Here is a 27,226-nt window from a genome sequence, read left to right as displayed (position 1 = left end):
GTGGCAGCTGGCAGCACCCACACCCACAGCTCTGGGGCACGGCTCACATGAGCCCCCATCAGCAGGCCCCTTGGTTGTACCACACGCAGGGGTCCCGCCCCAGGGAGGGGGCAGTCCAGGGAGGGGCCCGAGGGTGTAGCACGGGCCAGCTGTCACCCCTCCCTGGAGAGGCAGCTGGGGACGAAGCTGGGAGGGGAGCCAGGAGCAGAGACAGCCCGGGGCCAGCACGTGGGTGACAGGTGGGGCAGCGGGAGGGGCACACGCCATCCGCCTGGGGCTGGGGTGTAGAGATGGGAACCTGCCCCCCAGTGCCTGGTGCTGGCTCAGCCTGACCCCTGGGCCTCCAGCACCTTCCCAGTTGTCTGCACCCTGCTGGGCGTGGAGGGGAGGGAGGGAGTCAACCCCTTTCCTTGTAGTCCTGGGCCAGGGGGCGAGGGAGACGCCCCAGCGATCAGAACTCTCACCTCTCTGCCTGGGGAGGCCAGGTGATGAGCCGCCCGGAGCAGGAGGAGGCCTTGAACTTGGGTCTGAAAGATGAGCTGGGGTTTGCCGGCCAGGTGTGGGCAAGAGCTAATGCAGGAAGGCAGAGAGCCGGAGAGCTTAGAGGGAGTAGCTCTGTGCGGCTGGAGCCAGATGGGTGACCCCCACTCAGGAGGAAGCACTCGGACCCTCTCTGCATGTGCGGGGTCCTCTGCCTCCCGCTAGGATCCCCACGCCTAGGTCCTTCTGGGCCTCTGCCGCACAGATCGGGTCTGGAAGGCTCCCTGGAGGAGGCGACGCCTGGACTTGGACATCGGCCTGCAGAGCTGGCTTCCCTCACAACCCTGGGAAGACGGAGCTCCCTGGCGAGTTGATGCGGGGGAGGCGGAGCCTCCCTCCATGGCACCAGCCCAGTGTTGGGGGCGACACAGAGAGCCGGAAACTGGTGGGGGCGGGAGGCTCTGCCTCCCATGGGCTTTACATACCGAAGCCCTCATGGCCAAGTGGAACCCGGGGTCAGCCCGGGGAGGTTGCGAGAAAGGAGACTGTGGGCCCCACCCCATCACACAGGGAGGAGGCGCTGTGCCCCCGGGGGGGGACAGCTGCCCCTCTCTGGGTCTTCTGGGTGGGAAAAGGCTTGGTGAGGCAGAAAGCCCAGCCCCAGCCGGCAGGGTTGGCTTCTCACAGTGGCAGCGCTGTGTAACCTGGGGGTTCCTGCAGGGCCTCTCTTGGTTTCTCACCATGGGGCAGCATTTGGGGGCCTCTTGAGGGACCCCCTAGGTGCTTCTACTCCGAGCCCCCAAAACCAAGGACCCTCCACTCCTCTGTCTGCAGCCTCCCCTGCCGGCTCTCGGTGCCCAGGGCTCAGTGGCCTGGGGGATGACAGAGGGGGTCGCCTCTGACAAGGCCCCTCCTGGCGCCTCCCTGACTCATCCAGCCCACCTCCCTCCCACGCTGGCTCAGGCAAAGGGCTCTGGTCACCAGACGCCCTTCCTGCCCAGCCCCAGCCCCTTCTTGGCCTTCGCCCCACCTGGCCTCCCCTGGAGCCCTGGCCTGGGTGCCCGGCCTGCTGGGTTCAGAGCCCCACCCCGCCCTGAACAACCCCGAGCCTCAGCCACCCTCAGTTCTCGCCCATTTCACAGCTGGGGAGTGGAGCCTGAGGTCTCGTTCCTAGGAAGAGGCATGGGGAGACCAGACCTCACCCCGACACTGCCCCTACCGTCCCCAGCCTCCCTCCTCTGCGGGGCTCCCTGCTCTTCCGGCTGCCACCCTGATGGCTACTTCCTGCCCCACAACCACCCAGCTAGCCCAGGCTTGGTTCCGGCTTTTTCTTCTCAGCCTGCCTGGGATGGCCCAGGGCACGATTCGATTCTTCTATAGCCATAGCCTCAGTCCAGTTCCTTCCTCCTCCCTCCTCCCTCCATTCTTCTCCTTGTCCTTCCCTCCTTCCCTTCCTCCCTCCTCCCTCTTCCCTCCTCCCTCTATCCTTCCCGCCTTTCCTCCCCTCCTTCCTCCCTCCCTCCCTCCCTCCATCTTTCCTTAGCCAGCAGTTTATTTTGTCAGGTGCTAGGGACCCAAAGACGGAGGAGTTAGCTCTCTCTTCCCTGCCCTTACAGATCTTAGCAGTTGCCAAGAAACCAGCGCTGACCCACGATGTGGATCAGGAACCACAGAGGGGAGCTGGCAGGAAGTCTCTCAAAGGAGGGGCTCCTGTGCCTGCTCTGAGCCTGGGGGTCGCCACAGTGGGCAGGGTCCTGGCAGGGAGGAAGGGGTGCAGTGACCGTGCGTTTGTCTAGGACTCCCCAGGGAGGCACAGCCAAGGGGAGACAGACCTGCTCCCCGCACGCACAGCCCTCCCCTCTCCCCATCCTCCCTGAATCTCAGATGCCAGCCCCCAACTCCTGATGACCTGAGGCTTGTCTGTGTCTCTGCCCCCTGCCTCCACCTCCCCCTGCCTCCACCTCCCCCTGCCTCCACCTCCCCCTGCCTCCACCACCCCCTGCCTCCACCTCCCCCTGCCTCCACCTCCCCCTGCCTCCACCTCCCCCTGCCTCCACCTCCCTCTGCCTCCACCTGTCCCTGCCTCCACCACCCCCTGCCTCCACCTCCCCCTGCCTCCACCTCCCTCTGCCTCCACCTGTCCCTGCCTCCACCTCCCCCTGCCTCCACCTCCCCCTGCCTCCACCTCCCCCTGCCTCCACCTCCCCATGCCTCCACCTCCCTCTGCCTCCACCTGTCCCTGCCTCCACCTCCCCCTGCCTCCACCTCCCCCTGCCTCCACCTCTCCCTGCCTCCACCTCTCCTGCCTCCACCTCTCCTGCCTCCACCTCTCACTGCCTCCACCTCTCCTGCCTCCACCTCTCCCTGCCTCCACCTCTCCCTGCCTCCACCTCTCCTGCCTCCACCTCTGGGGAGAGGCACACAGGGGGGTGTCTGTTCCTCTGGGTTCCCTACCCACCCAATCCGAACCTGCTTCCCTCTGTCCCCCGACCCCCGCCGCTGGGACTGCTATCCAACTTGGGAGGCGATGGGTTCGCCTCCTCCCATGCTGAAGTCCCCTGAGCTTCATGACCCACCCAGTGCTACATGAGGGCCCCGAGCTCCTGCCTCAACTTCACCCCAGAGTGGTGATGCCATGACTAGGCTATCAGAGTGGGCCGGGGTGACTGCAGCCCAGGCCTGCCATGACTAGGCTGTGAGTGTGGGCCGGGGTGACTGCAGCCCAGGCCTGCTCGCCACACACACCCAGTCCCAAAGGTGCCCACGCCAGCCAGACAGACCCCAACTCTACCAGTGCCAGCCATGGTGACTCTGCAGCCCAGGCCTGCCCACCACACACACCCGGTCCCAAAGGTGCCCACGCCAGCCGGACAGACCCCAACTCTACCAGTGTGGACCGGGGTGATTGCAGCCCAGGCCTGCCCGCCACACACACCCAGTCCCAAAGGTGCCCACACCAGCCAGACAGACCCCAATTCTACCAGTGCGGGCTGAGGTGACTGCAGCCCAGGCCTGCCCGCCACACACACCCAGTCCCAAAGGTGCCCACACCAGCCAGACAGACCCCAATTCTACCAGTGCGGGCTGAGGTGACTGCAGCCCAGGCCTGCCCGCCACACACACCCAGTCCCAAAGGTGCCCACACCAGCCAGACAGACCCCAATTCTACCAGTGCGGGCTGAGGTGACTGCAGCCCAGGCCTGCCCGCCACACACACCCAGTCCCAAAGGTGCCCACGCCAGCCAGACAGACCCCAACTCTACCAGTGCCAGCCATGGTGACTCTGCAGCCCAGGCCTGCCCACCACACACACCCGGTCCCAAAGGTGCCCACGCCAGCCGGACAGACCCCAACTCTACCAGTGTGGACCGGGGTGATTGCAGCCCAGGCCTGCCCGCCACACACACCCAGTCCCAAAGGTGCCCACACCAGCCAGACAGACCCCAATTCTACCAGTGCGGGCTGAGGTGACTGCAGCCCAGGCCTGCCCGCCACACACACCCAGTCCCAAAGGTGCCCACGCCAGCCGGACAGACCCCAACTCTACCAGTGCGGGCCGGGGTGACTGCAGCCCAGGCCTGCCCACCACACACACCCAGTCCCAAAGGTGCCCACGCCAGCCGGACAGACCCCAACTCTACCAGTGCCAGCCATGGTGACTCTGCAGCCCAGGCCTGCCCACCACACACACCCGGTCCCAAAGGTGCCCACACCAGTCGGACAGACCCCAACTCTACCAGTGCGGGCCGGGGTGACTGCAGCCCAGGCCTGCTCGCCACACACACCCAGTTCCAAAGGTGCCCATGCCAGCCGGACAGACCCCAACTCTACCAGTGCCAGCCATGGTGACTCTGCAGCCCAGGCCTGCCCACCACACACACCCAGTCCCAAAGGTGCCCACACCAGCCAGACAGACCCCAATTCTACCAGTGCGGGCTGGAGTGACTGCAGCCCAGGCCTGCCCGCCACACACACCCAGTCCCAAAGGTGCCCACGCCAGCCGGACAGACCCCAACTCTACCAGTGTGGACCGGGGTGACTGCAGTCCAGGCCTGCCCGCCACACACACCCAGTCCCAAAGGTGCCCACGCCAGCCTGACAGACCCCAGCTCTACCAGTGTGGACCGGGGTGACTGCAGCCCAGGCCTGCCCGCCACACACACCCGGTCCCAAAGGTGTCTACGCCAGCCAGACAGACCCCAACTCTACCCAGACACCCAACAGGAGGGGTGCCCACGCACCGGCAGACAGTGTTGACCTCAGGGTATCCATGACCCTGGAAACCTCATGGTGTGGCCTCCACAGAGCCCCAAGCCCTGACCCCCTGCTGAGACTGGACAATGGAGCCTTGTTTCCCCAGCCCCTCTACCCCTGGCTTCCCATTAGTCCTCAGAGGCTGGATCAGGGACTGTCCTCAGAGCAGAGTCCAGAACTGGCTTGATGTCCTGCTGACCAGCCCATCACCTCCCTTGCGCTGGGTGCCCTACCTCTTTTGATGTGCTCCGTGGTCAGCCTTGTGCCGGCAGCACCCTCGTCCCGCTCTGCAGCTGTTTCACATCTCTGCCCCATCTGCTGCAACCGGCCTGGGTCGGAGGTTAGGGCCCCGCCCTGTTCGTGGGTGGCCCTGCCTGCTGCATCCAGGCATGGCTGCGGCTCCACTTGCCCCGTGCCTGCTCTTTCTTCCCCTCTCCTCCTGCTCTGCGTGCTGTGCACATGGCTTTCTGTCCTCCTCCGTGTCACTGACCACAATGCTGCCGGGCCCGTGCCACGAGTGAGGCAACCTGGGGGACCTTTCTGGGGCCCTCATCTGCACCCGGCAATCAGTGTCCTCCGCCACAGTTCACCCTCAGAGGCATCTACATGCAGCCTTGCTCGGCGCCTGCTTCCCACAGGAGGGGAACAAGGAGCCCTGACACCCACAGGTCCCACTGACAGCCCGGTTACGCCTCCCGCCTTTGCTGGATGGCCCTCGGGAGCCCTGCGGCTCCTGGGCCAGCTGGTACTGCCCTGGCAGAGCTCTCGCCATGCTCACGAGGCAGGTTTTTGGCACGTTCCGGGACACGCGACCAGTCCCTGGCATCGGCTTGAGGCTCTGCCATCCTCTTTCCTTGCCAGCTAGTTGTGCCCAGATGTACCTCACATCCCTGAAGGCTCTGCCCACAGATGCTGCCCAAAGCGCTTCCATCCTCCATGCAACCGGAGGCTTCATACATTATTCAGACGTGGTGCCCACCTGGGCGGGAGCCACAGCCGGCACCTACAGAGAACGGGCAAGCCAGCCTGGCATTCAATCACCTGTCTCACTCTCACAGCACTGGGATCTTCCTACCATAGCACCCAGCCACCAAGCTCTCTGCCTGACGCCGCCACGCCATGTCTGCCTGTGGAGCTCTGGGGTGCCCGGCCTGGCCACCAGCCCCTCCCCGAAGCTTTCATGGGTGACCAGCCCCTCCCAGACTCATCATCCCTGGGGTGCAGGGGAGACGTCGCAGCACAGAAAAGAGTCTGCCCCTGGGCTGGCCCTCCTTCCCCAGGAGACTTCCTGGTGTGTGTCCCCTGGTACTGTGGAGGCCCCCTGCCAACTCCCAGGACAGGGGTAAGCTTTGGAGGCTCCCTGAGCCTCAGCTTTCCTATCTGCAAAATGGGGTATGAAGGACCAGCTTCAGTGGGCCGTGGGAGACTCACATGGCCTTGGGAAGTCCTAGTGGCTGAGGTCAAGTGGACCTGCCCTGGTCCTCTGCGCCTGAGGTCCAGACATCCCCATTTAAAGAGGCACAGCGAGCACCAGGGCAGCCAGCACCTCCGTCCTCACAACAGTTGCCAGGGCCGCAGTCCCAGCATCCCCATTACAGGCGCGCACACGGAGGCTCGGAGGTGCGCATCTCATGCGGGGGTCCTAGGGAGCTGATGACGTGGCTGGGGCTCCAACCCCTCAACCCCCAAGAACTGGGTGTGGGGAAGACCAGGCAGGGACAGAGGCCGGAAGAGGTGCTGCCCCTGAATGTGAGTGGAGGGCAGGGTCCTGACCCAGGGGGTCCAAGTCCGGGCGCAGAAATTCATTCCTCAGTCCCAGGGAAAGCCAGCCCTCCCCCGTGCCCCGTCCTCTGTTGGGCGCTCCATTTTCCTCGCCCATTCTCTCCTTGGCAATCTCGCCAGCCCTCGCCTGGCCTCACCGCGTTCCTTCAGCATCCATTTCTCGATTCTCTGGTTTTCCTCCCACCTCCCGTCTTTGCAGCACCAAGGAGCTGCGTGAGACAGTGGCTCTGCAGCCTCCTGCCCCAGGCACCTGCTAGGTGGGGCCCATGTGGGAGAGACCCCTCCTTTCACGCCTGGGGTCGGCTGCACAGGGCAGTGCCTGGGACCCTCACACAGCTTCCATTCGCAACTCAGCCCCTCCCTCTGCCCTTCCCCTCCTGCCGCCACCCTGCACCCACTTCTGCTCCCCTCTCCCTCCTTCAAGGCAGCCCCTGCTCTTGCCCTCCCTTTCCACATTTTTCCCTCCCTTTCTCTCATGTCTTTCTCATGCCTTCGCTCTTTCTTTTCTTTGTTCACTTCTCCCCAGGTAGGGCTTGTTCTCGTTGAGAGACCCTCAGAGCCCCAGGCACAGTGTTGCCCCCTTCCAGCATCCCTGGCCAGGCCTGGTGCCCAATCTCACCTCCACAAGCACCACCTCGGCTCTCATCAAGACCTCCCTAGTCCGTCACGGGCAGTAGCCAACCCTCACGGCCACGGGTCTCAGCCCACTTGGAGCCTGGGGCTGGGGTTAGAGACCCTCACCCTTCTCTCCGATGGTCCCCACCCCATCCAGGGGGCACCCAAGGGCTTCTCTCCTACAAGCTCCCACCTGCAGCGGCTCGTGTCTGCCCTCCAGAGACCTCTGTGGTCAACCCCAGGCTACCAACCTCTGTGGAGCCGCTCTGAGCCGGATGCTCAGTCCCTGGGGCCATGCTCCCTCCAGGCTCAGGGTGCCTCCCCTTTACGGGTCCAGCAGGGGCATCTGGGGGTCGAGTGCCCAGGGCACCCTGGCTGCCGCTTGCTGGCCGCTCTGCCCAGCTCTGGTTCGCCGGCTGGGACTGAAGCCTGAACCGCAGTCCTCTGGGCTCCGGCCCTGACACCCTGCCCAGGGGGCTGGGCCACTCGGTCCCTGCACCCCTGTTGCTGGCTTGGCTGGGCTTCTGGGCAGGACGGGCTCTGTCCAAAGACGGACTTCCAGCCCTGCCAGGGCGGGGGCTACCCCACCCTCAGGATCTCGGGCCTGGATGGGCCCAAGGCAGCCACGCCCTTTTGGACACTGTGGTTGGAGGCCTGGCTTCCCCCAGCCCCCTCAGGGCCAGCCCAGCAGGCTGCCAGCCCATTCCTGCCCCACTGGCCACATCAGGAGCCCCAGAGGTCCCTGGACCAGGCTACTCAGGGCGGGTCCCTGCCTGAGGGCCTTAGAGGCCTGGGGAGAGCCAAGCATGGGGTGGCTGCCACATCTGTGGGCAGATGTGTGCCGGAGATGAGGGACTGGAGGGGCTCACACCACCCAAAGAGCCATGGCTGAGGTGGGCACAGGGCTCTGGGGACCTCAGTGGTTGATAAGGATGTCTGCCAGGCTGATCCCCAGCCCCCCTCTTCACTCCGGGCCAGGCTACAAGGCACTCACAGCCGGCCTGCTGCCCTCTCCCAAGCCAGGACCCCACAGGTGGCAGGACCAGGCCAGTGGCTGAGTCTGGGTGACCTCTGGAGTTAAGTGGGCTAAGGTCCTCTTTAGGTCCCCTGACCATCCCTAACACTGGCCTTGCCCGAGCTGGCCCTGGGAGAGCTCCGAGTTGCCCAGGGGCAGGGAGGAGGCACAGGGCAGACTCTCAGGTGCCTGGAAGGGCAGACTTGGCAGGGAGGCATTGGGGGGAGGTCAGCCCAGGGCCCGACCCTGCCAGCCAGAAGCCGCATGCTGGCAGAGGCTGGGAACAGCCAGACCTGGAGAAAATGGTATTGTGCGGCTACATGCAGAGCCCCTGGGCTCACACCAGGTGTAGACAAGGAGAATCGCTGGGGCAGGGGTGGGGGACAACGGGGCAGGGGAGGATGGGGCAGGGGGGACACGTTTTCCCACTGGCCCAGAGCACCATTTTTAATGAACGTAAACTGCATTGAATTTGCTCTCTGGTGGCTGCTGGCACCTAGCATGGCCCTTCAGGGCTCATCACTGAGGACACAGCACCCTGACTGCAATGCCTCTCCCAGCCCTGCAACCGGCATGGCGGGACACCCAGGGGATCCCCGTTGAAGGGGTGGGGTGATGTGGGTGGAGGAGGGACCTGCGGACCTGGGCTTACCATGCCCTGCTGAGTGGCCTTGGGCAAGTCTCTTCACCCACAGCTTCTCTGGGCCTGGCTCGCTCCTTTATCCAACAGGGAGTGGGTAGGGGGCAGCCTGCCGGGCCTGGAGGGCTGAGACTGGGGAAGTTTGAGCTGTTGGAGACTGCAGAGAAGTGATCATGGCAGTGGTGGTGAGTGCAGCACTGCCCTGGGTGGTAGTGTGTGTGTGTGCATGTGCGTGTGCATGTGTGTGCGTGTATGCTTGCGAGTGTGCGTGTGGTGGGTGGGTGCGGTGCAGTGGTCTCCGTGTCTGTGTCCTGGAGGGGGTGTGTGTTAGTGCACACGTGTGAGCCTTGCTTCATGTAGCTCACCATGATTGTCCCCCATAGCTGGACAAGGGACTCTTACTGCCCTCTGCCTGGCCCCCGTCAGGGCGAGTTCCCAGGGAGTTCAAAGGGACGGGTCCTTATGCCACCATCCCACTGCCTGACCACCTCTAATGAGGTCCCCTCCCCGCTGTGTCCTCCCCAGGTCCACAGGGACTGGCCCGGAGCCTGGGCCCATGCGGCGTCAGTGCACCCCGAGTGCTGCTTGCTCACCTGGGGCTGCAGTTTGTGCTGGGCCTGCTGGACGGGTGCTCATGGCCAAGCCCCTGGTGACAAGGGGGTGAGCCCCTGCACAGACAGGCAGGGACTCTGCTGCTCCCCCGGGGGCTGCGCTTCCTTCTCTTGGGCCCATTTGTTAAGTAGCACTGGTGAGTCTGGGGGGTTGACCCCAGGCACTCCTCAAATCCCAGGCCATAGAGCTCCTGAGGGACAGCAGCGTTCCCTGGGGAAACACAATCCCCGTTGGGCAGGGTGGGGAGGTCCGACCAGCAGAGCCTGGAAGCCCAAGAGGAGGAGGCTCATCGGGGGGCAGGGGTAGGGGGAGGCTGGGATGAGGTGTGCCCAGCCAGGGGCCCACTGCAGATCCTGGTGCTGGTCCTGAACTGGGATGGCAGCCGGAGACCCTGTAGGTGAGGACCGGATCAGAGCTATCTCTCTGCATCTGCATGGACTCAATAAGTGGGAGCTGGGGAGGAGGGGTGAGCCGGGCTGCCCTCAACTCCTCAGACCCTGCTGAGCCCACCCCCATGGGCATCCCTGGCTCTCTGCTCTCTCAGAGTCTCAGCATGGAGTGCCTGGCCTGGGTGGGCAGTGGCAGGCTGACCGATGCCAGCTCTGCCTCCCAGGAGCTTGAGGTCCGGCCAGCATGCTCTATGCCATCAAAGGGAGTCAGAGCAGGGCAGCCCTCCAGGTTAGGAAGAAGCAAGGCAGCCTTCAAGGAGGTGGTGGTGTTTCAACTTGGCTAAAAACCTGAAAGGGTTGAGGAGGAGGAAGGGCACTACAGGTGGTTGAGTGGCTGCAGATGCAGAGGGATATATCTGACTGCCCAGGCTGGGTCCTGAGGAGCCTTGGGCCCTCCAAACTCTGCTCTCCTGCTTGACCCCATGAGGGGTCACACCACTACTTTACAGAGGAAGAAACAGGCGGGGAGAGGGCACCACACTGGCCCAATGCCTGCAGGTAGACAAGGCCCAGGTACCCTCCCTGGCCCTGAGGAGCCTCCCACTCAGGGTTGGTGTGATGCGGCCAAGGCGGGTGAGCTCAGCCCAAAGTCGTTTCATGATCTGTGAAGTGAGGGTGACAGGAGCGTGCCCAGGGTCCGAAGGACCCCACGGGAGGCTCCAGAGGCCACTCAGAGGATGGGCCCTTCATCCTGGGGGCTCAGAGTTGAGCAGAAGCCCTGGGGCTCGGGGAGAGGTGCGAGCGAGCGACAGTGCAGCCGGCAGTGCAGGTGGGACAGGGGAGGAGGATGCGTGGGCGGCTGCCAGGAGCTGGGAGGAGGAGAGGCCTCAAGCAGCCTCCACACTCACACGTGGACACGCGGCCAGCCTGGCACCTTCTCCCTGCCCACTCTTGGGGCAGTGGAGCCCACTGAAGCTGGGGGAGGCCCAGTGGCCCCATGCCCGGGGGCCTGGCCCAGTGCATGTGGCAGCCCAGCACTAGCATCCTACCCTGCCCTGCCCTCCATGCCCAGCCGGGGCAGGAGGGACCTACCTCAAGAGGGTATCCAGGCCCTGTCTGCTAGAGTTCCTCCTCAGCTCAGGACTGCCCATGCTGCAGCCTCTGCTCAGGCGGCGACCTGGCCTGACCCCAGCCCCAGGGATACAGCAGCATCTTCGAAGGCTCCTGTCCTGCTGGTCCTCCTCTCTGCTGCCCTCCTCCCACACCCCTGCCCCTTATGCCTGGCTCTCCTTGGCTTTCCTGCCTCTTCCTGCCCCTCTCGCTCCTGCGCTTCCTTGGCGCTCTGCCCTGGCCCTCGGTCTCTCACTGGCTCTCACCCCTCCCCTGTCCCTTCTCTCTGTCTGGTGGTCTGCTCGTCCCTGTGACCCTCTGCCTGTGTGTCTTGGCCCCTCTGGCCCCTGGCACAGGAGTCTGCGGGCCGGCTCCCTGTGGGCAGACTGGTCCCTGTGTCCCCATCCCTGCGGGTCTCCCTGACTGTGGGTCTCCCGTTCCCCTCTCTTACTTCAGGACGCCCAGCAGCTGCTTCCCTTTTGTTTCCCCCAGCCCCCTTCTCCTCCCGCCTCCATCTCTTCCACCTCCACCTCCTCCTCCCGAGAAGAGTAAAAATGTCAGAGCGAAAACCCTCCCAGCCCAGCAGCGTGGGGCTCAGCCAGATCTCTGTGGCCCGCTGATGGGCAGCGTGGCTGCCTCCTTCCCTCCCTCCCTCCCTTCCTCTTTCCTTTCCTCCCTCCGCCTCTCCCCTCCGGCCACCTTGGCAGCCGCTGCCCACCTCTCGGTCTCCCCTAGCCCTCCGTGGTGCCCCTGCCCAGGCACTGGGGCCTATTCTGCCCATCGTCGCCTCCCACCTCAGAGTGCCTTATGCCCTCTGCCAGGCCCTGCCCGGGCCCTCCTCTGCTCTTCTTCTTCGTCGGCCATTCTGGTCCAGCCCCCGCTCAACCTGCCACCTCCCTCACCATCACCGCAGGCCTGGACCCTTCGCTGGTTCCTCTTTGTCCCGTCCCCTCCTTCCCCGTCTCGCACTCAGCCCCTCTCTCCTCTCTCCTTTCCCTCTGGTGTCTCTGTCCCTATCTCTGTCTCCCTCCCTCCTTCCCTCCCCCCTCCCTTCCCCTCCCCTCCCTTCCTCTCCCCTCCTCCCCTCTCCCCCGCTCCTGGTTCTCCACTTTCCCTTTGTTCATTCCCGGCCTCTGCTCTCGTTGTCACCTCTGGAGAAGGCTTGGCACCCCAGGAACCCTCTCTGGTCCCCAAATGGGGAGGCTGCTGCCTTTCCTGGTGCCCCCCTAACCGACCAGACTGCAGAGATGCCTCGAGAAGCAGAGATGCCACCAACGTGGCGTCTTCGGTTTGGTATTGGGACACCATGGTCCCAAGAGGTGGCCAGTGGGCACAAAGTCGCCCTGGTGCCCTCGCCAGCCAGGCCCCCCTTGCCCCCGTCCTCTGGCCCTGGCCCAGGGAGGAGCAGCCCAGCCCTCTGTTCCTCTGGTTGGGCTTGGCTACTGTGACTCACTGGAGAACATTCGGGGCTAGTGGCCGGGCGAGGGGAGGGACGGGTGGCCCGGAGAGGGGAGGGTCAGGACTCGTGTTCAGGGCTCACCGAGGGTCAGCTCCACGACGGCAGTCTCACATCCGGTGGCTTGCCCAGCTTGCTGACACTCAGAACCACCACTGTACCCATGTCCCGGATGGAGAAACCAAGGTCCAGCCAGCAGCACTGGCCTCCAAGGTCACAGAGCCAGGGCCTGGCACAGCCAGAACCAGAGCCGAGTCTGCCGGCCGCTGGCCACCGGGTTACTGTCCTGGGCCACCATCTGTGCATGCACAGCCACCTGCCCATGCCACTCCCCATCCCCACATCCACGGAGAACAGCCCCCTCTTGTTTCCCCAGCTATCATGACTCTGGCCGGGCCAGGCAGTTGGGGCTGCGTAGCACCTTGGGAACACTGAGGGAAGCAAGGGTGAAGCTGTGAACAGATTCACTGCGAGCGAGTGAATCACCGCTGAGGGCAGCGCGCCCGGGGGTGGCGGCGACAATCGGAAAATTCCACATGGGTCCATAGCTCGGGCTGTGGTGACTCAGGTGGTGGGTTAGCCCATGGAGACTGCGGGGGTCAGGAAGTCCGTCCCCACTCCCTACGCACGCACCAGGATGGGTCTCGGCCAGTCCTGGAGAGAGGAGCCCACAGCATCTCCCCTCTCCCGGCACAACCCAGGAGGAGCAGGGAATGGACACTAGAGACCACGGTGTTGACCCCACATACCCAGCGTCCACAGAGCTGCAGAGTCCACAGGATTCTGGAGTAAGCAGGAGGGATGGTGGCCGGGGTTGGACCTCAGGTTGGACAAACATTTAGTGAGATCACCCAGGGGAGGGGAGGTCACCCAGGGGAGGCAAGATCACCCAGGGGAGGCCAGATTACCTTGGGGAGGTGAGGTCACCTAGGGAAGGAGAGATCACCCAGGGGAGGTGAGATCACCCAGGGGAGGCAAGATTACCTAGGGGAGGAAAGGTCACCCTGGGAAGGTGAGATCACCTGGGAGAGGTGAGATCACGCAGGGGAAGGGAGGTCACCAAGAGAAGTCTATATCACCAAGGAAGGCAAGATTACCTAGGGGAGGGGAGGTCACCCAGGGGAGGTGAGATCACTCAGGGGAGGTGAGATCACCCAGGGAAAGTTAAATCACTCAGGGGAGGTGGGATTACCAGGGGTAGGTGAGACCACACAGAGAAAGTGAGATCACTCAGGGAGGCCAGATCACCCAGGTGAAGTGAGATTACCTGGGGTGGGGGCGCAGTGAGCTTGTGCTTCATTTGTACCTCAACCTGCCTGTTTCCTCCTTGCCTCCTGTTTTGACTTCTGGAGGGAGTCCCAGCCACAGAGAGCCAGGAATGAAATGTGGCCAAGGCGTATTTTAGTTCAAAAGAAGGAAGAATATTCCCACAGGGAAAAGAGCTACCTTGGAATGGCAGGACTTCCCTGTCACTAGGGAATGATCATCTGTCAGAAATGCTGATAGATGGAAAGTGACAAGAACAGATATTTATATGTAGTGGCCAAGACTCAAGGTTTTACAACTAGGGCATGTCTTGTGAGGGACAATATGGGAGAGTATTTGATGTCAACTCCACTGTTATGTGTGTGCTCATCCATCCACCCACTCATTCATCCATCTCTCTGTCCGTCTCTCCATTCATCTATCAGTTAATCCATCCATTTTACCCATCCACCCACCCATCTATTCATCCATCCATTTATCCACTCATCCATCCATCCGTCCATCCATCCACCCATCCATTCACCCATCCATCCACTCATCAATCCATCCATCTATCCATCCATCCATCCATTCACTCATCCATCTATCCACTATCCATCCATCCATTTACCCATCCATCCATCCAGCCATCAATCCATCCATCCATCCATCCATCCATCCATCAATCCATCCATCCATCCATCCATCCATCCATCCATCCATCCATCCATTCACTCATCCATCTAGCCACCTATCCATCCATCCATTTATCCATCCATCCATCCATTCACTCATCCATCTATCCACCTATCCATCCATCCATTTATCCATCCATCCATCCATCCATCCGTCCATCCATCCATCCATCCATTCACTCATCCATCTATCCACCTAGCCATCCATTCATTTACCCATCCATTCATCCGTCCATCCAACCACTCATCTATCTACCCATTATTCATTCATCCATCCATTCACCCATCCATTCACCCATCCATCCTTCTGTATGAATGCCTGTCTTTTCATGTATCATTTATCAATCATCAATTTCCAATGTATCTATTCATCCAATTATCTATATAAACATAATATATCCTTCTATTTAACCCATTCAGGCATCCATCCATATAACCATGTCCACCCCTCTCTATACATCTATTCATTGAACAAGTATCTGACATCCATCCATCGATCCTTCCATTCATTTACCTAAATGTCTTAGTACATAGAAAACACTTCACAGATGCATTCAGTAAGCCATCCATTTAGCCATCCATCCATTTATCTAAATGTCTAAATATGTAGAAAACACTTAGAAGCATTTAGCAAGCCATCTATCCATTTGGAACTTAACCACTCATTACATGCTAATTACTGTTATCTACATGTTCACTCATCCATTTGTATGTCCGTTTGTCCAGCCAGCCAAACAGTGAGCTATTTATCCTTCTTTAATGTATCTTTCTATATCCAAATGTTCTTCTTTTCTTATTTTCATTTATCTGTCCAAATACTCTATTTACCCATACCATCCATACATCCATTCATACATCTTTCTGACTATCCATCCATATGCCCATCTATCTTCTCACCTAGCGAATCCCATTTCCAATTATACTCACACATGTGTGTTTACCCTTCTGTACACATGTGTGCCCATCAGTTTGTCTATTAAGTCATCTAAATGATTTAACACTTACAACAGTTACTGGAACATAGTCTGCCCATAATCAATGTTACTTATTATTTTCCACCCACCTATTCACTCAACCAACCAAACATCTATCCATTAATTTCTCCATTTACAAATTTGTATATGAGTCCATCTATCCATCCATCTGTCCGTCCGTCCATCCATCCATCCATCCATCCATCCATCCATCCATCCATCCATCTATCTCTCCATCCTTCCATATATTTATTCAATAAATTGTACTGAACTCAGACACTTTGAAGGTGCTGGGAATTCAGCACTAACAAAGTCCCTACTCTCAGTGAGGATCATGTTTCATTTGGAACAAACACATAAATAAATAAATAAAGGTCAGATGATGGAAAATATGACAGAAAATATAAATCAAGGTAAAGGCATATGGAGTTCTGGGGGGATTGATATTTTATGTATGATAGCCTCATGGAAATAAGTAATTATTTCCTTGGATTTTTATATATGAAAGCCTCATGGAAAGAAGTAATTCTTTTCTTATTTAAAAAGAGATGAGAGAAATGGGAGGACGTGTTCCAGGAAGACAGTGCAAAATTACTGATTTAGTAGTGTCTGCTCACACATCTGTCTTTCTAATCGTTCACCTAGCACGGATTCAGTTGTCTATTGATTCATTATCTATCCATTTATCTTTCTACTCATCTCTTGTTATATCCGCCCATATATCCATCTATTCTATTCATCTATCTATTACCCATATCCATCCATATGTCTACCTCTCCTGACATCCTTCTATTAATCTTTCCAATCATTTATATGTCCATATTCCAGCCATCCACTCATCCACCCATCCGCACTTCCATTTCATGTGTCCTTCCATCAATACATTCATTCACCCATCTATACACCCATTCGTCCATCATCCATTCATCCATAAATCCACTCATCTTTTGTTTTGGCATATCTGCTCACTTAGCTATTGGGCTGATGATCAGCCAGGATACACAGGTACAACACAGTTCAATGTATGAATATAATCAGCACCCATTCTCATAGATTAATATTTGTACCACATGCTTTGTTAAATATTCTAAATATCACATCTGCATTTATCTATCCACCCATCCATTCGTCCTTTCCTCCAAACATCCATATATACATATGTTCTTCTGTCCATCAATCTATTTTTGTTCATCTGCTCATTTGTTCATCCATTAATCAATTACTAAATAATTCTTTTTATTTATACATGAGTTATATTCTATTTATACATGAGTCCATCCACCCATTCATCCATCCACCCCCATCCATCTGCCCATCCATTCATTCACCTGTCCATCTATCCATGCACCTATCCATCCACTCATCCCTCCATCCATCCACTCATCCCTCCATCCATCCACTCATCCATCCATCCATCCATCATTCAATCATCCATCCATCCATCATTCAATTATCCATCCATCCATCCATCCATTCATTTGTTCCTACTTCCTATCACTCTTCATTCATCTTTCCATGCATTCATACTGTTCTCCATAATTGATTCTTTTCTAATCTTTATTTTTCCTTTCTTACGTGACTAAGACATGGTTCATAAGCTCATGGCCCAAGAATAAAGCAGACCACCATGGCCCAGGAGGCTGAGCACCTTGATAGAGCCTAAGCAGGGGCTACAGGGGTAGGGATCTGTCTTCTTATTGACACATTCTCATCATTTCTGACACATACCTGCAAATATGTGTTCACAGAGCAGCATCCCAGTGCAAGGTGCTTTGAACAAGCCGATGGGGACAGGGGAAGACAGGGTGGTGGCCTCAGTGGCTCCCAAGTGATCCCTGGTAGATAAATGTCTCTGATTTAAAAAGGAGGCAGCCTCCAAATGCTTGGAGCAGGCATCTGTTCAGTGTGGCCCTCTGTCCAAGCAAGCACTGCTGACAGCAGGAGAATGGGCCAGAGCCATGGGTAGGGTCCAGGGTGGTGGGTGGTGGGTGGTGGGTGCTGGGAGCTGGGCGCTGGGGGCTAGGTGGTGAATGTTGGGTGCTGGGTGGTGGTGATGAAGCTCAGATGTTGGTTGGGACTGAGTCTAGGAGAAAGGCTAAAGGATTGTTTCTAGATTCATCTGGAATGAATTGGCTAGATCCTTCCATCCCAAGTCCCATTGCTTTTCTGAGGACAGGTACCCTGGAGAAGGGGAGGAGTCAGCTTTGCCTCAGAAACCAAACTGTCAAAAGTATAATTTCCACCCAGGAAGGAGGAGCAGAGGCACCTCTGAGATGAGGGGGACGTGCTCTTCTCTGGAGCAGAAAGGAGCAATAGGTGAGGTCCCACCTGCCAGGGGTAGAGCAGGGCAGTGACCCATGTGCAACTTTGAACCCTCATCTGCAGCCCATGGGCAGCTGGAGATCGGGGGCTCTGGGAAGGGCACTGGGTATAGAACCCACCCCCTGCCCCAGTGGACAGGGCCTCCTGGACACCTCAGCCACTCTCCCCAAGCGTGCGGTGTGTGTAGAGGCCCCTGCATCTGCACCCCTGCTCCTGGGGAATCTAGGAACCCAGGAGGGATGCTAGAACCCTTCATGCTGTTGAATGCCCTGCACAGAGCGGCCCTGCTCTAGGCTTCACGGTCAGGGGCCAGAGTGCCTGCCCCCTCCTGCCGGGGGATACAGGTGACTCAAAGGCCCTCCCAGCCACAAACTCCCTTCCCTGACAGAGCACAAGCAGCTTGGAGGCAGTTAGCAGACGGAGTCTGGATAGGACTTGCCTGGCCCCAAGAAAGGGCCAGGGGCTTTCCTCCCTCCACCCCTGCTCAACATCTCTCTCCTCCCTTATCTGCCTGTGTCTGGCACTGGCGGGGCTGTGCTGGGTGTACACGGCTAGGAGGCCTGACTTTCTCAACCCCTAATCTCCTATCAACCCCACCCCCATACAGCCCCTCAAACCTCTTTCCAGGTCCCTAGATGTTGGGGACGGGGTGGGGGCTGGGCTGGCTGGAGACAGTCTAACCCTGGGGAAGGCACCCTGCTGAGCTGCCCCCTGGCCGAGCCCCTCCAACCCGCTCGCCTCCCTCTCTTCTAAGTATCAATACATCCTCGTCCACAGCCAGGGCCTGGTTCTGTCTGCCTCGGCGCATGCGGAAAGCCCTCTCCGATTGCCTTGTGGTCCTGGGTTGCCATCTCCCAGAAGGTCTTTAGTGGCCCCCCAAAAGATGCTGAGGGCTGGGATTTGGGCAGGGCTGGGCTAGAGGGAAGTGGAGGACCTTGTTGGTGCAGCAGCGCCCAGTCCCAGTTCTGCTTTTCCGGGAGGTCCCTTTGGTTGCATGCTGAGCTTTGGCCATGAGCAGTGCTCGGGCACTCTCGGGAGCCTTTGAGTCCAGTGGCTGGTGTGTGGTGTGGGGTCAGAGAGTCCCCGGGAAGGGCAGCCCAGTCCTGCTCCCTGCTGGTGCCCACGGGTCTTGTGGGCCCTCAGCACCCGAACCCCACGGGGGCAAGGACTCTGGCCCCTCCCCAGGCAGGGAGCAGCCTTTGGACAACGCACTTGGCCCCGGTGAGCCTCGGTTTCCATCTGTGAAATGGGAAGCTCCAGGGACCTGCCTCACAGCTCTGGGGGATGAAACAAGAGGCTTGGTTTAAAAAGCTTGGCAAAAGTGGGGCGCGGTGGCTCATGCTTGTAATCCCAGGACTTTGGGAGGCTGAGGTGGGTGGATCACCTGAGGTCAGGAGTTCGAGACCAGCCTGGCCAACATGGTGAAACCCTTGTCTCTACTAAAAATACAAAAATTAGCGGGGGGCAGTGGCAGGTGCCTGTCATCCCAGCTACTCGGGAGACTGAGGTGGGAGAATTGCTTGAACCTGTGAGACGGAGTTTCCAGTGAGCTGAGATCGTGCCACTGCACTCCAGCCTGGGCAACAGAGCGAGACTCTGTCTCAAATAAATAAATAAATATATGAATAAATAAATAACTTGGCAAAGACTGGCATGGAGCGAGTGTTTGGTCTGAGTAGCTACATTCTGAGTGTGCAGATGGGGAAACTGAGGCCTCAGAGGGGTAGGGCTTACTCACCCAGAAAGCACTTCTAGGCCTATAGCAGCTCATGCAAGACCAGCCCTGGGGCCTTGCAGCCCATCCCCCTCCTTCTCCCCCAGCAGTGGGATCTCAGGGGCTGGGACTGCAAGGCAGAGCTCACACCCCCACCCCTCACCAGCCTGAGGACTCAGGCGGGAGACCACTTGGCTGTTTCCACTGCCGACACCCTCCTCTTCTCTAGGGCTCACCCATCCGTCTGGCACCTTCTCAGGGAACTGAGCAGGCTGGCCTGTAGGGTAGTGGAGGGGAGGCCCACCATCCTGCCACCCCAAGGTGCCACCTGCCAGGGCCTGTCCCAGCTGGACCACCTGGCCCCCAGACCCTCCTGGCACTGCCCTTCTGTGGCTACAGGATTGTTTTAGGAGACACAAGGCAACCAGGAAGGGGGCGGGGGAAGGAAGGATTCTGGCTTCTAGAATCAGCGGGGGTGGGGCCTGTGATGCTCCCATTTGTGCAAACAGCCCAGCTGGGTGTCAGCGGACAGCAGCGCCTGCCAGCCCAAGAGGAAGAAGACATCCTTCTGCGTCCCTGGGAAACTTCCAGGTGCCTGAGACCCCTTGCCCAGGGCAGGAGGAAGGGGACCTCCCCAGGGATCCCGGGTCCAGACATCAGGTCTTGACCACAGGAAGGTGTAGGGAGGGAGGCCCAGGGCTTAGACCTCAATCCCAACCTCCCTCAGCAGCCCCTGTGGGGCCAGGGCTGGGGCTGAGGTGGCTTCCCCGACTGTCCCCAGCTCTGCCCTCTTTCCTGAGCAGCCATGGGCACTGCTGGGGGCTCTCAGGGCCGCCTACCCCAGCTTGGAGCATTGTGCATCCTCCGGGTGGTGCCCGGCCCTTACTCGGAGAGAAGGTGGGCGGGAGGGCTGCCCAAGGGCCTGACTGCCTGGGGGGCTCCATCCAGTGGGCTCCTGCTGCTCAGATGAAGGCTTCCCAGGGGGCTGCCTGGGGCCTCCAGGTGAGTTCAGCCCCGTCCTCCTGCAGAATCTAGAGCTCTGAGGCTCTCCAGGGACAGAGTCCAGAAGGGTCCCTGCCAGAGAGGCCCCTCAGGTCATCCCTCCCCTTCCCAACTCAGCTCAGCACATGGAGAAGTGAGGGAGGCTCTGATGGGCCAGGTGGGGCTGCAGGACTGGAGCTGTCCATGGCAGGTCCTGCCAGAGCCCCGGGCAGCAGCCTCCCACCGCGGGCTGGGCAAGCCTTTGAAGGTCTGCAGAGGGGCAGGGTGATTGGGTGATGCTAGGAGGGGCACGTGCCAGGGCTCTGACACCTTCCAAAACTGGGAAGAGCTGGGAAAGCCGGTGGGATGGGAAGTGAGTTCAGCCAGGCCAGGAGGGCCTGGCCTGGCCACCCAGAGCCATGGTCTTTGCCTGTAGCTGGTGAATGGTTCTTTGCGTGGGAGACACGGCCTGGTCATGCATGGGGAACAGACTGGGGGCAGGGTCTTCCTGGTAGGGGCCTGGGTTGCACAGGGGCAGACTGAGAGAGCCACCAGGGTGTCTGTGGGATGGCATGCGGGCAGGCAGACTTGCCTTCTAGGTGTGGGCATGGGATGGGAGCCCCAGGGCAGCTGGGCCAAGGACAGGCACTGCAGCCACATACGAAGTGTGACCCCAGGGAGGGTGCACCCCTGCAGAGTTGGGTTCCAACATTTGGATATGTCGAACCCAAGGTCTGAGAGGGTGTCCTGACCCTCCCTAGCTGTGGGCCAGGACTGCCCCGTCCTCATCGCCTCAAGGCCCCCAAGGCTGGGTAGTTTCTCAGGGTGGGGAGTCTTGCTCTTGGGGGCTATGGAGGGCAGGCGTCCCCCTAGCGTCACCAGGGAGTCCCCCCAGAGCCACAAGGGAGCTCTGTGAAATCCTCGTCCCTGCCCCCAAGGGACAAGGACAAGCTAGTGACTGTCAGCTGGACAACCGGGCGAGACAGGAGTGCCCCCGAGTGGAGGAACCGCAGTCCAGCCTGGCTGGCAGCCGAAGTGGAGCCCGGATCCCGCCCAGGGTCAGGGGACCTGCTCTGGCCTGAGGCCCGGTGGGAGAGGACAGTCCTGTCCTGGGGGCATCTGAAAGGCCACATCATGGAGGGGTGGTTCTGAGGAATTTGGCCCCATCCCACGCAGTCTGAGGGGAGGGGCCACATCATGGGACAGTCTGAGGGGCTGGACCCACTTGTCCGGCTGGAGGGGCTTGGCCTGCCCTGGGCCTCGTGTGGGGGGCATGTCCTGAGACCGTCACAGCCTGGCATCCCTGGTGCCCTGTGAGACGCGTGGGGGGATGTCTCATCTGCTTTTCTCCAGCCTCAGCCGAACCCGCCCAGCCTGGGCCTTCCTGGGGACTCCCACGGGGGGCCTCCCAGGCCACACATCCCTGTCTGGGTGCACGGGGACTTCTGTCCCATCCTAGACAGGAAACTCCCTGGTTCCCTTAATCACCTTTTGAAATGAGAAGCCTACCCCGCACGGGCTCTCAGTTTCATTCTGAAAGGTCAGGTTTGGCTCCCCACCCCATGCAATTTGGAGGGGCCGGGGATGTCCAAGGAGGGAGTCCAGGCTCTGCAGAGCCCAGGAGAACCATCGTTCTCCAGCTGGAGCTCCTGACAGCCCGGCACAGGTGCAGCCTTGGCCTCCCGGGATCTGCACCAAGATGCCCCAGGATCATCTGTGCCTTGGCCATGGCCACCCAACCCCCCACCCTGCCTGGCCCCGGGGATCAAGGCATATGAGACAGCTGGGAGGGGGTGGCCAAGGATGAGGCCAAGGAGGAAGGCGGGGGTGCCCTAGCCCAGAGGCTCAAGTCCTGCCCTTCTATGGGCATGAGGTGACCAGGAGCAGCACCTCGTCCAGGGCTGGGGGCGGAGCTGACAGGAGGGGCCGTTTTGGAGCCGACACAGCTGTTGTGCGCCCAGCAGCCTGTCTCCCTGTGCACGGCCTGGGCAGGGCATCCTCCCACTTCTCCCTGGGGACAGGCACGGACATCCCGACCCAGCCCCCAGCCAGCCGTGGCCTCTGCTTAGCCTCCACTCCACTCACGGCACGCAGCGTCCCTTCAGCAGCCCCCACACCTGTGCCCCAGTGGGATTTGGCAGCAAGAAGTCCGAGATGCAGACCCTTCACACACACCAGGCCCACGGCAATGTGACAGCCACCAAGGACACAGACACAGGACAGTGACTGCAACTGCCAACACAGCACAGGAGCTGGGGCCAGGACCCACTTTGCATGAAGGCAGGGAGGCGGTCCTGCACCGCCCTGGGTCGATTAGACAGGGACCCTCTGCCGTCAGCACCCAGGCAGAGCCTGGTAGCAGCCCTGGCTGCAGTTTTGGGGTGTGTGAGCGTCACCCTGGGCCTCCTCTCAGGTTCATCCTGTGTGACTCCGGGCGTCACGCCCTTTCTGTGACCTGGGCCCCAGCACCTTCCCTTCCGCACACCAGGCCACAGCCCCCGCTGGCCTGCTCCTAAGCTGGCCTCTATCCCCAGCACGGGCCATCCCCTGACCATTAGCATGTTGCCCCTCTGCCCCTCAAAGCCCTGCCTGTCCCCGCACCCCACGCCCTGAGCCCTCCCATCTCTGCTGGGACCTGCACCGGGGGCAAGTCAGGTTCCCCTGGCGAGGCTTAGCTGCGATGCCTGGATGCCTGCTGGCCGGCAGCTCCCCCCTGCCACGGAGCCCAGTTACCAGGCCCCTAGCCCTCTCCACCCACCCCAGCACAGGGCTGGATGTCCATTGGTACCACAGAGTACAGCTGCCCGCTAGGAGGCCTTTGGCTGCGGGGCTTTTCTGCCCAGCTCTGGCCTTGGTAGTCCCACACACAACCTCTGCCATGCCCCCTCATGTCCCCATCCCAACCAACACACGCTGGCCGGCGCCCAGCACAGGCACCTGTCAGAATCCTGGGCCTTGTCCTTTACAGCAAGTCACAGGCAGCTTTGGGTGTCCTGCCTTGAGGCCTGCTGGACCCCAAGCTTGGCAGCCTCCAGACCCTCAAGGCAGGATAACCCCTCTCAGATAGTCCTGTGGGCAGGTGGCTGGGCCCAGGCCAGTGCCACCCCTCCCAGAGCAGCTGCTCCCCAGCCCCCACCTCGCTTCTTCCCAAGCTAACAGGGCCCACAGTCCCCAGCTCCTCCCCAGCAGTCCAGGCCACGTCTTGGGGTCTCCCCGCTTCAGGCATCCACCATGGGCTTAGGATCCCACGCGCCTCCCCTAGTGAGTTCAGGGCACAGAGGCAGGCAGAAGAAGCCTCCACCCTTGTTATGAGACGGGGGTCCCGGCAAGACTTCCTGACACCTGTCTGTGGGTCCCCAGCTTCCCCATTGGACATCCACATTCTCTCATCGAGGAGCTCAGATTCCCCATCAGGCACCCCCGTTCTCCACCATCCATGCAGCTCAAGGACTATGCACCCGTGGACACGGCACTGGGCGCTGGGTGTCGCCACAGACCCTTACCCCAGCAACTCTTCCCGCTCCTCGGCGCCTGGGTCACTCGAAGCCTCTGCCATCGGCCTGTAGTCTGGACCCCACAGGGTGCTGGCAGATTCCTGGAGTGGGTGTACGTGCTGTGGCTTTCAGGGCTTTCTGGGGCGGCCTCAGAGCCCCCACCCCCCGCCGGGTTTCACTTCCCCCTTCCGGCGGCAGGTTGAGGTTTGGAACCTATCTTGGCTTGGGTCGGGGTGGTGTTGTTTTTTAATCTGTTGCTACAAGAGGAGAGGAAGAAAAAAAAAAAAAAAAAAAACCAAACCACCTCTCAGGAAGCGTTAAGCAAGTTACAGGGGCCTGGGGGACGGAGACGGGGTGCAAGGGCCCAGATGGCCTCAGGCAGCTCGTCAAGGCTGGGAGGGCGCGGGGCATGCTGCCCCTGGTCCCCGCTAGTAGCTCTGGCCGCCAGGTTCAGCTGTGAGTGGCTGGTTCTCCTGCAGCATCAGGGACAAGCACGTCTGTGATCCCATAAGCACCATGTGAGCGTTGTAGCCTCTTTGGGTGAAATCTCCCCAGAGGCCGGCTCTCCTACAGGCTCTCATGGAACTTGGTGGAACCTTTTCTCAAAGCCTGGGGTCATTGCCTTGAGCACCCCAAATGGCTGTGGGTTCCAGGGGGCTTTAGGGGCTGTGCCCGGGATGCCCCTGCATCCTACCCGTCAGGTGCCTTGCTCTGTCTTGGGCTCCCTGGCTGATGCCGAGCCATTGGGCAGCTGCCTCGTCCCCCCCCTGCCCCTGCTCTCCATGCTCTGGGCGCTGGAGTTGACCACCGAGTGGTTCGTGTCCCCAGGCTCTAATGGGGGTGCCTCAGGGACCCTCCCGAGAGGCACAGGCAGGGCCGAGGGGAGGGATGGAGGCTGTTTCCAGCCCTCACTGCCCTCAGCTTCTGGGAGTGGCCACACAGCGGCTCCAGGGTCAGGAGGAGGCATGACTGTGGGGGCCAGACCCCAAAAGCTGAGGCAGGGGAGGACTTAAGCTGGGCCGAAGTGGGGCAGCCCCGGAGGAGGTAAAGGCTTCCCTGTTGGAAACCTCAGCCCAGGAGAAGGGGAGAAGGGAGCCCTGGCCAGCGGCTGGGCCTGAGAAATCCAACCAGCAAGGATTTGCAGGGGTTCCCGAGGCAAAGAGGGGCTGGAGAGAGGCCAGGGGTCGGGAAGGCCCAGGGCGGAGAGTGTTGGCCCATCAGGCTGGGGCCGAACCAGGAGCCGCCTCCATGGGAGGCAGCGAGTCCCCCACCCACCAAACACCGCAAAGACCGGCAGAGGCTTACTCAGAGCCTCACGAGTGGAGGCACCAGAGGGATCCGTGGCCCAGATGATGGGCAGGGCTAGAACCAGGCCAGGCCCAGCGCTGTGGAGATGAATAGGTCATGCTTGTATCTTTCCCGTGCCTCCTCCCTGGGGTTCCCTAAGGGCCCCCAACCCCTCCTTGCAGAGCAGCACATGGCACGGCCCTGCAGTTCTCACTCTGCAGCCTCCCTCCTGAGGCCATCCTGAAACGGCTCCCCTCGGGGCGGTAAGGTCTCGCCTCCAGGTTGCAGCCATCCTGCTCACCCACCCGTCCAGACGCCGTGTCAGCAGGTGCAATGCCCATGCCCATCTGCCCTTGTGTTCCTCCCCTGGCCTGCAGAAGGGCAGCCCCAAACTCTTCGCTGGGAGCTTCAGGAACCTTGCCAGGAAGAGAACAGGCAGATGGAGACTGGGGTCCACCCCATCCCGCCCTCTACTGCCCGAAGGCTGGACAGGCTGCCTCACTTTTGGAGCTAGAGCAAAATAAGAATGCAGGACCCTGTGGTTCAAAATTAAGAATTTTGACCGGGCGTGGTGGCTCACGCCTGTAATCCCAGCACTTTGGGAGCCCGAGGCAGGTGGATCACTTGAGGTCAGGAGTTTGACACCAGCCTGGCCAACATGGTGAAATCCCGTCTCTACTAAAAATACAAAAATTAGCCAGGCGTGGTGGCACACGCCTGTAATCCCAGCTACTCGGGAAGCTGAGGTAGGAGAATTGCTTGAACCTGGGAGGCGGAGTTTGCAGTGAGCCAAGATCGTGCCACTGCCCTTCAGCCTGGGCGACAGATCTAGACTCCACCTGAAACAAAACAAAACAAAAACAAAAACAAAAAAAACTTAAGAATTTCAAGAGGGAGACACAAAGCACAAAACCACGCTCAGCCCCAGGTCTACAAAGCCACGTGGCCAGAGCAGGAGGCCCATAGACCCTGGAGCTGAAGGTTGGGGTGATGATCGGCCTGCCCCGGGGCTTGGAGAGTGTGCCCTCCTCCTCTTGGGGCTGAATCATGCCCCCCACAACGTTCATATGGTGAAGTTCTAACCCTACCCCAGCCCAGTCCCTCGGAGCATGACTGTGTTTGGAAGCAGAGTGGCTGCAGGTGTCATTAGCTGGATGAGGTCATGGTGGAGGAGGGTGGCCACTCATCCAGTGTGACTGGTTTCCTTACAAAAAGAGGAAATGTGGGCCGGGTGCAGCGTCTCACGCCTGTAATCCCAGCACTTTGGGAGGCCGAGGCGGGCAGATCACGAGGTCAGGAGACAAGACCATCCTGGCTAACACAGTGAAATCCCATCTCTACTAAAAATACCAAAAAAAAAAAAAAAAAAAAAAAAAAAAAAAATTAGCCGGGTGTGGTGGCGGGCACCTGTAATCCCAGCTACTCAGGAGGCTGAGACAGGAGAATGGCACGAACCTGGGAGGCGGAGGTTACAGTGAGCCGAGATCGTGCCACTGCACTTTAGCCTGGGCGACAGAGCGAGACTCCGTTTCACAAAAAGAGGAAATGTGGACATGGACACCCATGGTGGGGAACTCCCCATGAGAAGACAGCAGAGATGAGGGTGAGGCATCCACAAGACAGTCACACCAAGGGGCACCGGGACCCCCGGCAGTGGGAGAGGCCTCGGGAGAACCAGCCCTGTCCACCCCGGGATCTCGGACTTCCAGAATGCGGGAGCTCGACATACTGCAGCGGCAGGGCAGCAGGACAGTCGCTCTGGTGGTGCGTCCCGCAAGCAGGCCACAGTGTGGGGGAACCCTGCCCTGTTCTCCGGGAACCCAGGCTGAGGAATAGGCCACACTCCAGGATGCTCACGGTGCTCTGGGAGGCCTTCTCAGCAGATGTGCGCCCTCACCTCCCGAATCACAGAGGGCAGGGAAGCCAGGGTGCGGGGTGTCCTCCTGTGGCCATCCAGCCCTCTCTCCTGCCCACATCACCATCGTGGAGAAGGCAGACTCTTGCTCTCTCACTCAGCTCCTCCTCCCCAGACGCTATCTTGTGGCCCATCCACCTTCCTCCCCGTCCCCCGAGCCTCTCCTCCGTACACCCTCCACGTTGATGTGCAAATCACTCAACATTTTAACAAAGAAACAAAAGTAAAAACCATCCCAGAGCGTGC

At 60.0% G+C, this 27,226-nt stretch overlaps 1 protein-coding gene across 5 annotated transcripts in view; it reads right to left on the bottom strand.

Annotated features, from left to right (window-relative positions):
* LOC105469790 (lymphocyte specific protein 1) overlaps positions 1 to 24,029 on the bottom strand; it is a 40,041-nt gene extending 16,012 nt beyond the window's left edge. Inside the window, exon 1 of one of the 5 annotated variants that reach the window (XM_011721323.2) lies at positions 23,788 to 24,029. In XM_011721323.2, coding sequence (XP_011719625.1) covers positions 23,788 to 23,840 — 53 coding nt within the window. In that variant the 5' untranslated portion in view covers positions 23,841 to 24,029. Of the gene's footprint in view, positions 1 to 4,967; positions 5,506 to 6,653; positions 6,673 to 7,382; positions 7,665 to 10,879; positions 10,899 to 23,787 lie in introns of those variants that run through there. The other 4 variants (XM_011721322.2, XM_011721325.2, XM_071074059.1 and 1 more) reach the window with 4 other exon arrangements.
* Positions 24,030 to 27,226: the final 3,197 nt, after the last annotated feature.

Source organism: Macaca nemestrina, chromosome 12 (genome assembly GCF_043159975.1).
Source record: "Macaca nemestrina isolate mMacNem1 chromosome 12, mMacNem.hap1, whole genome shotgun sequence".
Taxonomy (NCBI): domain Eukaryota; kingdom Metazoa; phylum Chordata; class Mammalia; order Primates; family Cercopithecidae; genus Macaca; species Macaca nemestrina.
This window is presented reverse-complemented; position numbering and strand designations above follow the sequence as displayed.